Source organism: Panthera uncia, chromosome D2 (genome assembly GCF_023721935.1).
Source record: "Panthera uncia isolate 11264 chromosome D2, Puncia_PCG_1.0, whole genome shotgun sequence".
NCBI lineage: Eukaryota > Metazoa > Chordata > Mammalia > Carnivora > Felidae > Panthera > Panthera uncia.
In genome coordinates, this window is record NC_064818.1 from 59,764,906 (window position 1) to 59,779,860 (window position 14,955).

Consider the following 14,955-nt stretch of genomic DNA (forward strand, 5'->3'; position numbering starts at 1 on the left):
ACCAACTTCTCACCTCCTTTCAGGATCTATCAAAACTCAAAACAATAACAGTGGCAGCCGCTCTCTTTGGGAGTTTGCTTCGGGCCAGGACCTCTGCTACGATGATCCTTACATTTAATGAGAAAGACGCTATTTTATCCCCCATATTCACTATAGGGCATGAGGATCTGAGGTTAAGCAACTTGCTAGCCACAGAGCAAACACATGGCATGGCTGGGGTTCAAACCCCATACGTCTGACCCCCAAACCTAAACTCTTAACTTCAAGCAACATGCTTCTATGCAATGACCCCAGAGTAACACTGACATCATTAACTTTGCCCAATAATGCAGATTTTATATCAGTAAAATGGAAGTCGGACTGAACTTGCCACATTTCCAAGGAAAAGTATAAAGTAAACAGGATTTCAGGAGGAATATCAACACGTGCCCAAAAGAACAAACTTGAAACACTCTTGAGTAACCTCGTTTGCGTTTAAAGTAGCTGCAGGCCCTCTGCCTAGCAAGCATCCCCAATGCCGGGCCAAGAGGAAACCACAGGATCCACGGCCGTCTGCCCCCCCTGGTGGTGAAACTCAGATCACCGCAGCCGGGCTGTGGAGAAATGCAGCTTCCAGAAATGGGAGGGGAGCATTGGATCTTTTTCAGGTCTGAGAGGACCCTCTGCTCTGGGGAGCCTGCTCCAGCCCCCTCTCAGCTCCTGCAGGAAGCCAAGCACGACCACGAGCCACAGGCCCTCCCTACCCACCAGGCACAAAGCCCTTCACTGCACCACCTCCTTGACCTCTGCACAAAGCCCTTCACTGCACCACCTCCTCTGCACTCTGGGACAGGAGACTGCTCTGACAACCCCTTCACTTTACAGGTGTGACAGCCAGTTTTATGTGTCAACCTGGCTAGGCTACAGTTCCCAGTTATCCCACCACACAGGACTCTAGGTGTTTCTGGGGAAGGTGTTTTGCAGATGTGACAAAGTTCATCTAGGTGGCTCAGTCGGTTGAGCGTCCGACTTTGGCTCTCAGGTCATGATCTCAGGGTTCATGAATTCGAGCCCCACATCGGGCTCTGTGCTGACAGCTCAGAGCCTGGAGCCTGCTTCAGATTCTGTGTCTTCCCCTCTCTCTGCCCCTCCCCCGCTCACACTTGGTCTCTCTCTCTCTCTCTCTCTCAAAAATAAATATTAAAAAACAAAACCAAAACCACGGCAAGTGTTGTCGTGCTAGCCAATCCCTATACCTCCTTCAAAACGCATAGCAACATCACCTCCTCTGAAATGCTCCCTGACCACTCCAGCCTCGGGCATACACCCCACTTCCCTTCTGTGTATTTATTTATAAGTCTTGCCTCCACCGGACTGAGGCTCCTGAAGTCCAAGAATTATCTGAAACCATCCTGTACTGTAGTTCAGGCCCGCGTGCTCAGTCAACATCCCTGGATTGAATGCGTACAAGGGAGGACCTCGTAGCCACGGGAAGAACTCTAAACACAGTTTCTTTTGAGGGACATTGTCCTAAAACTTGGGGTGGGGGGGTAGTGCTCAGTCAATCAGGCCTTGCAGGCAGAGCTGAGGCTTCACTGAGGAGGAAATTTCACCTGTGCACCGTGGCGCCAGGCTGGCCTTGGGTCTCAGACTTGCAAAGCGAGCCCCGACTACTGTGTGACCAATTCCTTGCAAGAAATCTCCTGGTACATAGCTCCCCCTGGGTTTGTTTCTCTAGTTGAACCCCGACCAACACAACAGAACAGTGAGGCCGCTGAGCTCAGTGTTGGGAGGGACCTGCCCAAGGCCACAGGATTGGCAAGTGGGACTGACCGGTGCTCCCCAGCACCCACAGGAACCCCTCGTGCCCCACACCCAATCATCAAAATCCAGCCACGGTGAGGGCATCTCCCCCTGCATTGCTGCTGGAATTCTCATGACCTCTCACCCATCTCCTCTCCTTGTCCACCTCCACTCGCCAGGCAGAAGAATCCTTCTGAGATCTAAGTCAGATCATGCCCCACCCCTCCACCCCCTCCTCAGAATCCCTTAATGGCTCTTCATCTCACTTACAGCAGAAGTCAAAACCCTTGAAAAGGCCTGCAAAGGCCTATCTGCACTGGGCTGCTTCCCCCAGCCCCAGCCACCTCTCTGCTCTCACCTCCTACCACCTCGTCCTCCACTATCTTCCACCCTAGCCACAGACCTCCCTACCATGCCTGGAGCAGGCCAGCGTACTCCTACCCCAGGGCCTTTGTACTGGCTGTACCCTTGGCCTGGACGACTCTTCCTCAAGAAACCATGTCACTTCCTTGTTTCCCTCTAACAGGACTTTTTTTTTCCCCTCCTTAATATTTATTTATATTTATTATTATTTTTTAAAATTTACATCCAAGTTAGTTAACATATAGCATAATACTGATTTCAGGAATAGAATTTAGTGATTCATCACTTACAAATAATACCCAGTGCTCGTCCCAAATGTCCTCCTTAATGCCCCTTGCCCATTTAGCCCATCCCCCCACCCAACACCCCGCCAGCAACCCTTAGTTTGTTTTCTGTATTTAAGAGTCTCTTATGGTTTGTCTCCCTCCCTGTTTTTATCTTTTTTGCTTCCCTTCCTTTATGTTCATCTGTTTTGTATCTTAAATTCCACATGTGACTGAAGTCATATATTTGTCTTTTTCTGCCTTATTTCACTTTGCAAACTCCTCAAGGGCAGAAAGACACATCCCTGTAACCTCAACACCTTACACAGCACTTGGCATACAGCTGGTGCTCAATAAGATCTCCAAACAAGCCATGCTTGGTCCTGCTGTTCCTCCTTTGCACAAGTGCTGTCTCTTGATTACCAAAGTTTCCTGTTCTCTGCCCCCAACCAGAAAAAACACTCCTCTTCCCAGATAATGTCCCCTGATGAGGCTGCAATGAGCTCTCTTTCCTGACTGACAATGTTCGTTCATGCACGTATGAACTCCTTGGCCCATTCAACAAGCATCAGGGGACCTGCTATTAATGCAAGCCCTGCAGCGATGGCTTCCCTCTCAAGGGGGTGGGACACAAATAATAAACAAGAAAACCCACAAAGAATTAGAATGTGGTCAGTGATGCGCCAGGTGATTTGAGGGGGCAGCTAAACACCGGAAAACTGGGGTTTCTCTGAGGTGACAATTAAGCAGAAATTTTAAGAACGGGCAGCTATGTGAAAGATCAGGGAACAGCATTCCAGGCAGAGGGAAGAGCAAGCATGTAGGTTGTGTGGAGAGAACGAGATTGTTGTATTTAAGGAATGGAAAGTGACTGGTACGGCTGAGCAGAGACTGTTGGGGGTGGGTGAGCAAAGGAGGGTACCAGCCTAGGGTGGGACAGCAGGCAAGGAGCTAAGCACACAGGGCTTTGTCAGCTGGGATAAAGAGTTTATTCTGGGTGGGATGGAAAGTCCTTGGGGCAATTTAAGCAGAAAAGCACATGATTTGATACTTGCTTTGAAGAGCTCACTCTAGCTGTGGTGTAGAGAACGCAGAGGGCAAGGGTGCAAGCAGACAGGCTGAAGAGGAAACTGGGGTCTTCCTGAAGAGAAGTGAGCTTCGAACAGGGTGTGATGGTGGAGGATGGGTTGGCAGGGGAGACAAAGGCGGGGGTGCAAGAACCACTTCTTGATGCTGGGCTCGAGCATCAGTGTGGATGGTGGGATGGGGAAGATGTGGGCAGGAGCAGGTTCAGTGGAGGGAAGAAAAGCAGAGAGAAGTCTGGGCTACACTGCCAGTTTGGAGGTCATCGGCCCTGCCTCCTCCAAGAGGCTATAAGCTGCCTGAAAACTTTCGTCCTGTTGCCTCCACCTTCCTCAGGCCTGGCTTCAAGTCTTGGCTCTGCACTCAAGAAGAGATCCCTCCAAGGAGGAGCTAGGGCTTTGGTTACTAAAATGTGAACTGTGATGGCCAGGGAACAGCATCCACGTTCTCTATGCAAGTGCTGCTGGCTGGAGTGACTCTGCGAAGCTTCGTGAGCTTCAATGCAGAGTAGGGCGGAGCCCCGAACAGGGACTCAGATCCTTACTTTGCCACAGACCGTGGGCGGCCACCCTCTCAGAGCCTGTTTCTCACCAGTAAAACGTGAATCCCACCACCCACATGCAATGAGCCTCTGGGCAGCAAATGAGAAAACATATGCAAGGTTGCCAGCCCATAGGAGATGCTCATGGAATAATCGTAGCTAGCACGCTGGGAGAGCTTTCTAGGTTGCAGGCCATGTTCTAAGCATGCTTACATATGTTAGTGTGCACAACCTTCATTATAACCATATGAGGTGTGTATTAGTGTTCTCCAGAAAAACAGAACTGGATGTGTATATATAGAGAGAAAAATAGATTTATTTTAAGGAATTGGCACAAGTGATCATGAAGGCTTGGTGAGCCCAAAATCTGATGGGGTGGGCTGGTAGGCTGGAGACTCAGGAAAGAATCACAGTTCAAGTCCAAAGGCACTCTGGTCGCAGAGTTCCTTCTTTATGGGAGAAGTCAGCTTTTGTTCTATTAAGGTCTTTCTTCAACTAAGTGGATGAGGCCAACCCCTATTATGGATGGTGATGTGCTTTACTCAAACTCCAGTGATTTCATCTCATCCAAAACAAACACCTTGACAGAAACGTCCAGAATAATGCTTCACCAAATATCTAAACACCGTGGCCTGCCGTTGACACGTAAAATTAACTGCTATAAGGTGGGTATGAATATTGTACCCAATGTACAGAAGAGCAAACAGGCACAGAGAGGGTAAGAAATCTGCCCAAAGTCTCAGAGGAGAAAAGTCAGACTTGACATTCCTCCTGTCTGGCTCCAGAACTTTTAACCATGACACTAAGTGGCCATTATCATAAGCAAGCCAACGTAAATTAAATTTCTCTCATCCTTTTCCTGGCTTGAGAGTGGATGGCAGAGAAACCGGGGGAGGCTCTCCCTGGGTGAAGCAGCTTGGGTGGGGCCCTGTCTTATTTAGGAAGCAGCACAGAACCTGAGCTTTGGCGATGGAGGTTGGGGGCACCTGAGAGGTTATCCAGTCCAGCCCCTGACTTTATAGCAGGTAGCTGAGGCCCAGAGAAGGGATTTGCCCAACGTTCCAGTGCTTCAAAAATGATGATGATGATGATAAACTTACACTTGCATAGCAGTTATTATGTTCTAGAAACTATTCCACGTGAACTTGTTTAATCTTTTACGTGTGAGGTAGATTCTACTGTCATCTTCGTTCAAAGAAAATGATGAAACTGAGGCAGAGTTTTTGAAACTTGCCTAAGGTCACACAGAGCCGAAATCGGAGCCCAGGCTCAACCAGTACGCTACAGCTCTAAGGCCCAGGGCAAGTTTCCCGGGTAGCGGGCTGTGACAGAACACAATCCCAGGTGTGCCTCTCCTTCCCAGTTCTCCCTCCTGGGGCTCTGACTGCAAGTGACAGCGGAGGCCATATACAATTCCTCCGGTTCATAATGCGGCCTCAGCCTCCTATTCACGCAGGAAATACCCTCCTGCACTAGGGGGTGAGCATACCCGAGGCACCCCCTGCCCAGCTGACAGGTACATGCACACACACATCTCGTCCCACACCAGACACCTCCCAAACAGGTACACACACATGGACGCAGACTCTAACCAGATACACCCCCAAACACTGGCACACACACCTAAGCACCCTACCAGCCAACACACCCTAATAGCACACAACTATGAAGACCCACACACGTACACACAACCCCACATACACATGTTCCCCCCAATACATAAACCAGGACACAACCTTTCTGGTTCCAATACACATAGAAGCAAACACTTGCATACACAAAACATGCTAAACCATACTCAGAGGCACACACACCACACAATTACACCTACCCCTATTCACATTCTATCCATCACACATGGGCACACACACCTCTACTGTGTGTAAGACATCTACTGGCCAACACATTTCAATACAGGTATCTCTCCATGGGAGCCAATAACGTCAGCCACGTGTTTATACATACTCCCACATCCCAGAGGGCCAGAACCCCCAGATGGCTGCCCATCCCCATAACTCACCACCCCCATACCGGCAACACATATGCCAACACAGATAGCTCAAGTCTGCCGCCCCCACCCCCTCACCGCCCAGCCGCCAAACACAGCCCTAACACCTAGGGACCACCCTCCCCCAATTAACTAGGCGCCACCCCCACCTAGGCAGGTGCAGAATCCGCCTCCTCCATCCAGGGAGAATCCTTCTCTGACCCCAGTGGTCAGCGTCCAGCACAGTGTCCGAGGACCTGCCCCGATTTTCTTATTCCCACCCCCTTCACAAACTCTCTGTGGGCCCTGGCACGCGTCAGCCCAATGCCAGGGCCGGTCCGCTCCCTCCCATCCCGGCCTCTGCTGCGACCACCCAGAGCCCCCACCCCTGCAGCAAGGAGAACAAGCTCAGAGCTGGGGGAAGAAGGGAAGGTTTGCGTTGCAGGCGTTAAAAACTCGTAGTCACTCAAGTACGACCCCCTTTTCAGTCCAGGACCCCACCTTCCCACGGGGAAAACCCTGCGTCTCCGTTAACCCTCTCATCACCACCGCACCACAGGAAGCACCCAGGGAGAAGTCAAAGCAGTGCTCAGCAATAGGCACTGCAGCCCGGGGGGAGAGCGGGTAGGATCCGGCTGCCTGGATTGCGGGGGCCCTTCACGAGACACCCCCACATCCCCCATGCACCTATCCCCACTCCCACAAGGAGAACCCGGGAGAACCTGAGGCATTCGGAGGGAGGAGAATGTGCGAGTACCGGAGAGCTTAGGGGCCACGGTTTGGGGAGGGGGACAGGTGAAGGGAGCCCATGCCCCGCAGGACCAGGGCGGGCGGCAAGGACAAGCCCCCAGAAAGTCAGCTGCAGGATCGGAGACGCGCGAGCGCAAAGCAGGAGGGGAGGTTGGAGAGAAAAACGCCCGGAGGCTCCCTTACCTGATTTCCTCTTGGAACTGCCATAGTCCCTGAAAAAGAAGCAACAACAGATAGACATGGTTAGGGCCGGGCAGAGACGCGGGACTGCGCCGCTGCGGCTGCAGGGCACCCACGGGCCGGCTGCTGTCGGTCCCCGGCGCCACTGCTCATGTGATCCTGGCGGCCCGCGAGCCGCGCGCTCCGCAGCCGCACGCACTGCGCGCCGCGCCTGCCCGCAGGTCCCGCGCCTGCCCACAGGTCCCGCGCCAGCCCGGCCCCGGGCGCGAGCCGCCTGCCCCGCCCCGCCCCGCCCCACCCCGCCTCCGGCACCCTTGACCCCGCCCCGCCCCGCCCCGCCCCCGGCCGGCCCGACAGGAGGGGCTGGGTGGGCACCTTCCCGCTTCTCAGAGGGTGGGGGAGGGCGGGCCAGGTTCTCACTTCGTAAATAGGGAAAGTGAGGCCCTGGACGGTGGTCACTGGAAGCCAGGCCCTGCGGGCGCTGGGAGCCTGCTCCTCTCTCCTGGAGACGGGACCGCTTCCCCTCCCAATTCTTTGCCCAGCTTGCTCATCCCCACTCAGACTTCAAGTCACGACTGAAATGTCACCTCCTCAGCGTGTCTTCCTCAACATCCTCCCCATCTCATCTCCTATTGGCCTCTGCGTAACCACAGATTTGTATGGCCCTTTGATTAAAGTCTGCCCCTGCCCTAGACCCAAGGCTCCCTGAGGTCACACTGTGCCTTGCTTCCTCCCATTACATCCCATGGGCCTGGTGTAGGTGTGGATATATATTGGCTGTAGGCTGAATATTGAACAGATAGGTCTTTCTCCTTAAGGGCTCAGGCTGGGAAACTGGAGATTCAGCAGGGGTGAGGGCACAGCACAATGCAGGGGTAACTGCCAGGTCAGAAATAATAGGTATAGAAGTTGAGCTTCTGAGTACTGGGTTCAAATCTTGTCAATGGCAATAACTCAACACCTCCCAACCTTTGATAATCTGCTCTGGACTAACCCCAGGCTGGGGCGTGCCCCACCCTCCAGCAAGGAATTAACCCAGACTCAGGATGGGGCAGTCTCCCAAATCCTGCCCCTGCTCTAGCCTTTGGCCCCTCCCACAACCGCTTCCATTCACCAATCCTCAGGGGAGCTTCTCAGGCCTCTGAGATGCTGGAGGTTCTGTTCAGTGTTCAGGCAAGGCTGGCTGTGGATCTATCTGGAGACTAGAGGAAATGCCTTTATTTTCCCTGGGGGGATCAAAGAAAATGCCAATTGCTGGACTTTGGTCTAAGTGAACTGGCCAGCTAGGTCTGCCAGCTGGAAGGAGGTGATTTCGTAGAGAAAGGGACAGCAGGTTCACAAGAAAGACAGTCAGCCTCAAGGAGACTCCCTGAGATTCTGATTCTGGAGGTCTAGGCGGGGAGCTTGAACTTCTGGGGAGTTTGTTAAGCACCAAAGTGATTTGCCCACACAGCCAAGGATAAGTAAGGGGTTCTGCCTCTCCTAGGCTCCTAAGTTTTCTAAAGTTTGAGCTCAGACCTCAGTGAATCAGAATGCTGGCTGGGGCTGAGGCCAAGGAACCTGCATTTCTGATACATTCCCCCTACCCGCCCATCTTGCTTGAGAATTTCCTTAGCATTCCATGCTTTTAGTCCTCACATCCACACTAAGAGAAGGTCCTATCACACCCATTTTACAGATGAAGAAACAGAGGTTCAGACACTGCCAAAGACTGCCCAACTTAGGGAAGAGCGATGGTATATACACCTATCTGCAAGAATGAAAACTACAGGGTGGGTGGGGTGGAGGAGGATGTGTGCATCTGTTGCCTCTAAAAGGAGTTAGGAAGGTGGGGGAGTTCCCATTTGCTCTCCAATCCCTACCTGGCAGTCCGGGCATGCTCATTTCCCTAGGGCAGAAGGGAAGACCAGGAGAGACCGTGTCCCAGAGTGCCTGCCTGGGCCCCTTGAAGCTCAACTGTGGGGAGAATTCTCAGGGAGGGTCAGGAGAGCATTATATGGTGGCTATGTTCTGCTTAGTAGACTTGCCACTCCCAAGGAGGAATTCATTTCTTAGGCTTTTTTACAGAGTGCGGGAGGCCTGAAGAAGGGCAGCAACCAGATGGCACTCAGAAGCTGTCCCTCCCTGCCCCACTATTTTCCTGCTGGTCCTGCAGGAGAAGACCTCTGGCCCTGGGACCACAATGGCTCACTGACCATCCACTGGCTGCCAGCAGTCCGGACAGGGGGTGACTTCCTCACAGTGATAGCCACCTACTTCCTCTCTTGTTTGTGCAGCTGCCCACTGCCCAGGATTCTCTTAGAGCCTGTCAACAGCACCAAGAGGGGAGACAGGCAGGTCATGATCAGGGACAGGGGAGCATACTGAGGCTTGGGAGCGGGAGGGGGACATAACTCACAGGTGCTAAGTGCCTCTTCTGCACCATATGCCCAGGTCAGCAATACTTAGCTTGGTCATTCAACAGGATCATCGGGGAGCTGGTTATAAATTCAGACGTGGAGTCCCATCCCAATCAACCACACAGTTTGCACCTCTGACAAGCGTTGGCCCAAGAGCTCTACTCCTTCACCACAACCTGACAGGCAGGAGTGGCATCAGGGGCACTGTAGTTCCTGTACCCTTGTCTCACAACCCCGGCCACCACTAAGAAACACTTCTGCTTAGTAAGGACAATGGGCTTGCAGGGCCAAAGAAGCTTCCAGACAGATCCCGGGCCTGCCTGTCCTTTAACCAAAGTATAAGCCCTTCCCACATGGACCCCCCCCCCCCATAGGAGGTGTGGCTTCCCGGTTTGCAGGTGAGGAGAGTAAAGCTTAGAGAGGCTAGACAACTTGTTCAAGGTCACAGGGTGGGTAGGTGAGGCTGGGATTGGGCACTGAGAACACAGGCCTTGCTCTGGGGCTCAAATCCTTAAACGCTGCCATCCCTGGAGCAGTGCGTGCAAGGAAGGAAGGGGAGCGCCAGGTCCTAGGGGCCTGAGAAGCACATGGGTCAATGGAGTGGCCGGGCTGTGACTGAATGGTGGGAATGGCAGGTACTGGAATCCTTCACACAGCATCTGGCTTCCAGCCCGAGCAGGCACGGCCCTAATATGGAACCTCTTGCAGGTGTCTGGTTGGGCAAAGCTGTTTCATATTTTTAGCTGCTGAATATGCTGAGAAGCAGCATAGGTATCCAATGGCTGGGACTCCCCCATCCCTCACATACCGGGGCATGGTGGGGGAAGGCAGGGCACGCCCACCTCCGGCTGCCCTGGGCAGGGCCTCAGGGACTTCTGCTGGGGTCCAGCCCCCTAACAACTCAAGATCCCCTCCTACGCTGGCCCTCCTAGCTCCAATTCTTGCCCTGAGCTGGCACTGACAGCCCCCACCCTGCCGGTGATTCCTCTCTGGCAGGTCACAGTCTAGCCTCCTTCCTGCTTGCTGCTGAATCACTATATCCCAGGGAGCCACAGGAAGCAGAAGGGGAGGGGAAGGCCAGTCTCCCTCAAGCATCGCCAGAAGCTAATGTAATTGCAAAGGCCTCCCTGGCTGTGCCCTGACAAGGTTCCACCGAGCCACTCGGCCTCCTCTGCAGCTGGTCTGGAGGATGATTAAAGACCACAGGTACGGCGACCAGCCATCCCAGGCAAACCGGGGCATGGGAATTTCAGGGGTCAAACTGGGAAAATCTCAAACTGGGACAGTGGGCCACCCTCTGGTCCACGGGTTCCCTGGCTCAGGGAGAGGGGTGGAGTTCTTCCAAACCAGCACCACGCCCTTCTTTCCTTTCAACTGGGACTCCTTGAGGCCTCCCACTTCCTCTCCCCCACAATCTCAGGGTATAAACAGTTCGGCTCCTGGCCCTGCCTCTGGGATGCCCAGTGAGGTTCTGGAAGCAGACAGAGCCCAGTTCAGCCCTCCACTACTTGCTAGCTGGGTGGTCATCTTGAGCCTCTGTTTCTCTATCTGTAGAATGAGGGTAATAATAGTTCCAACTCCTTAAGATTTAGGGAAGATGAAAAGTACAGCGTGCATAAAAGGACGAGCATAGTGCCCGGCACAGAAAATGCCACATAAATTGTCTTTGCTATTAGTCTTTCATACCTGCAACCGACCCAGGCTGCTACCCAAATGGCCAAGGCCTGCTTAAACGTACATCTGCAAGAGCCCTTCAGAAGCAAAAGGAAGGGGCTTCTTGTTAAGGACCTCACCATGATGATGGCAGCACAGTACCAGGTAGGGGCGACTCCAGCCTCGTTTTCAGAGGCTGGGGCTTTTACAGACACAAAACAAGCACTGCTCTCTGCCTACCACGGTCCACCCACGAAAAGCCCGTTTCTACACACTGAACATTTGAACAGAGCTCATCTGGCAACAACAATCATATTTTCAGGGAGACATTGGCCCCTAGGGATTGGCATGCCTAGACTCACTGATGGGATGCCTTTAACCTCCCAGAGTGGCCTAGTCTCTAAGCCCCAAACCATAAGACGTAAAGGTCCTGCATTTTCACGCCAATGGCACCCAGGTAGGTCACTTTTTTTTTTTTCTTCCTTTGTTTCCACTTTCAGTTCTCTTGGTGAGATGCTGCACTCCTTCTGTGGACCTGCTAGTGAGAGCGCTGGGCTGGAGAAAGTCAAGACCAAGAGGCTGGACGCAGGAAAGGCAGTTAACAACGCCTGCCTGCTGGACACCTATGTTTGCACAAGCTTCTCCACCCTCTACCCTCCCTTGAAAATTCCCGGCAGGCATTTGACCTTTAGTGCTCTCAAACAGGCCGAGGTGGTGGTAATCTATTTTACGAAGGAAAAGACTGAGGTCCTGAGGGCTTAAGTGGTTTGCCCAGTGCCCTGAAGCTCAAGTGACATTCTGATGCCGTGCCCCCCCTCACCCCCCACTGATGCCCACCAGGGAACGGGCTGCAAGAATCGGATGCACAAGTGGCGGGGGCAGGCTCTCGCGGGGGAATCCTGCCAGTCAGGGATCCCGGAGTGAGAGGCAAAGCCAGGAAGCACCGCTGAGGCAAGGGAGAGAATAGGAGAAAATGCCAGTGTGGTCGGGCCAGCTCTGTGGAAGGATGCTGAGTCCCTGCCAGGCAGAACTCTGCGTGCTGCAGGGGCCGTACCCTCCGCCGCCTGCCACCCCCTCTCCCTCCCACTCTCCATTAGAGAGTGCCCTGGCAGAGAAGGACACGCACGCCCGAACCTCCAGCCTGATGTTCTCACCCTCCTGTCTGCTGGCTGACATTGGCTGCTCGGCCCAGGATGCCCATCTGCAGGGCCTGCTGCCGCAGGGAAGTGCTTGAGAGGCCTGCTGGCTTGCCAGAGGGCTGGCCGTGGGTGACCTTGAGAGCCCAGTGGTCTCAGGGGACACGGGTTGGACCTAGAACACGGAGGCTGGAGTGAGGGTATGCAGCTGTGACCAGGGGAGTGACATGGAGCCCTTGAGATATGTAACAACGATCTTTTGACTGCCGTTATCCACCAGTAAGCACATTTTCAGCTCCTGCACAGGCAGGAGAAACCTGACATTGTGAGACCTTCCAAGAAGCACAGGCGTGGTTCTACTTCAAATGCAGAGAAAAGGGAGATCTGGGCAGAACATCTAAGACAGGCTTCCAGGAGCAGTGAACTTTGAGCTGAGCCTTGAAGGCCTGGGGAGTATTTGGATCCATGGAGAGGGTAGAGAGTAGAAAGCTCTAGAACCAGGAACAAGCATCTCCAAACAGGAAGGTGATGGAGAGCAGATGGAGGGGTGGGTGAGCAGATGGAGGGGCAGGGAAAGGCTAGGTTGGGGGGTGGGTGTAGGGGTGGGAAGCTGATGTCCCTCTGTGAAATCCAGAAGATTTCAGAGCCAGGGAGGGATGTGATCAGAGTGTGACTAGAGGAAGATTTTTGTTAAGAGATGAGGCAGACGGTGAGGGGGCAGGATGGGAGAGAGCTAGCGACCAGTCTGGCACTGGTCTGGGCCAATGCCCTGGTTCTGGGCCCGGGTCTGCCCCCGTGGACCCGGACAAGCCACTTCAAAGTAATGCTTCTCAAATGACACGTTGCAACCTATTATATTAGTGAGTTCTGAAACCAACTTAGTATGTCCCAATAAGCATTTTAAGAAGACAGACAAGACGATGGAGTCAGTTACAGTGAGGTAATTATTGGAACTTCTGTCTCAGATGTCTACCTACTTAATTGTCTACCTGTACTTGTGATGGGAAATTTGTTACCATGGCAGAAAAAGTTTTAAAGACACTAACAAATGCTCAGGACCTGTTTCCCCATTGCTAACCGAAGGTACTCCAGGCGCCCTCACAGCCTGTTAATTGTCTGTGAAACCAGTGCAGTGGGACAGAGCATATGTCGGTCCAGGAGCCGATCGAGGAGAGTCTGAGTGAAGGGACCTCAGGTCAGCTGAGGTCTGGAGAATGCTGGGGGATTTTCCCACCCCACTTAACCCCTAGCTGGGTTTCTGTTCTGGCTTTTGAGAGCCTTTGCACGGAATGGTCCCGAGGGGCAGCGACCTCTGGGGAAGACAGACAGAAGGGGCATGAATGCTGTTCTTTGCCCCCATTTGTGCCCTGATCTAAACTGTGGCACTGAGGGCCCTTGTGTCCAACAAGAATCCGTCCTTTCTCCACATGATCAGTGTTTTCCAGGGTCCTGAGAATGGGCCCCATTGTGGCCGTGTGGACAGTCGAGAGAGGCCGGAATTCCTGCCCTGGGTGAAAAAGCTGAATTCCTGGGGAGGGAAGGGGTCTCGGGCACCCCCCAGGCTGAGTCCCAGAGAGGCCCGTACCAGGGCTATCCCATACCCCAGAAACCTCCCAGGCCTTGTGCTAATCTCCCGAACACCCCAGAGCCTCTCTGCCCCTGCTCCATCCACAGCAGAAAAACAAAGCGCTCGCTGTCTGTCTGTCTCCTCTGAATGGACTCACCATTCTGGGCAAAGGCCCTAGCGTCTTGCCAGCCTGGGGATGGCTCCACTGTATCCAGGCCTCAGAGTACAGGGTTAAAAGTATGGGTGGGGTGGAGCCCAGTTCAGCCATTTGCTGCTTTGTGACACTGGCAAGTTCCGTAACCTTCCTACACCTTCCCGTGTCAAAGGGGGGATACAAGTATCCTACCTTTGTTGTGGGGATGACCCGAGATAATGTGCAGAGCTCTTACACCAGTACCTGGCAAGTGGAGAGGACCCGTGGCCAAGAGCCTGGTTTCACAGCAGGGGCTAGATTGAGTGTGGATGGTGGCCAGGATAAAGGAATTGCTGACTGGCCCATTCACGCGTATGGACTTCATAAGAATCTGGCTCCATTGCCCCAGGAGGGGGGCCAGCTCAGGACCATGAGAACAACAGGCCTGGGTTCCTGTTTGTGTGCATCCCAAGAAGTCCCACCCAGGTGTTGACGGACAAGCAGTCTGTGGAGGAGGGGGCAGGGCGGGGATGCAGGCACAAAGCTGGTTTCCTAGAGGGGAAGCCAGGTTGTTCAGCCCTCTGGCCACAAGGTGTGTGAGCCCCCACAGGCTACCAGAGCTCCTGTGCTCTCTGCTGCCTAGCTGCGGGTCTCCCTGGACTTCTGGGGACTTCATGCCAGACCTGGGGAACCGCGGAAGGGGCAGTGAAAAACGCAGTGCTGGGGTTCAATTGCAAAGTTCCTAGAGAGAAGGGCAGAGAGGGTGTTCTACGTGTGCAGGCCCTCCCGGTCTCTCGGAGAGCAGTGCTCTGTCGGTCCACCCACCCGTCCATGTCTGAACTGAAGGGTGGCTGAAACCCAGTCTTGTGTCTGAACAGAAGGGTGGTGAGAAACACAGTTCTGCCCTCACAGAGTATACCGTCTGGTTGGAGTGACAAGACCAACACCCAGGAAAAGAGAACATACAGTCACTTTGTGATGAAATGTCCCAAAGCCTAGTCCAAAGGATTTGTTGTATAGGAATTCCCGAGGAAGGGGAGGTCAGAGTGGTCCGGGGCAGCTGGGAATGGCTGTCTAGAAGAGGGGGCTCTGGAGCTACCCTGGAAAGATGAATATTT

At 53.5% G+C, this 14,955-nt stretch overlaps 1 protein-coding gene across 2 annotated transcripts in view; it reads right to left on the minus strand.

Annotated features, from left to right (window-relative positions):
• The window catches only part of SH3PXD2A (SH3 and PX domains 2A), a 244,086-nt gene that overhangs the window by 79,297 nt on the left and 149,834 nt on the right, over positions 1-14,955 (minus strand). For both annotated transcript variants that reach the window (XM_049645686.1, XM_049645687.1), the window contains exon 6: positions 6,953-6,981. In XM_049645686.1, the coding sequence (XP_049501643.1) occupies positions 6,953-6,981 (29 nt within the window). The remainder of the gene's footprint in view (positions 1-6,952; positions 6,982-14,955) is intronic.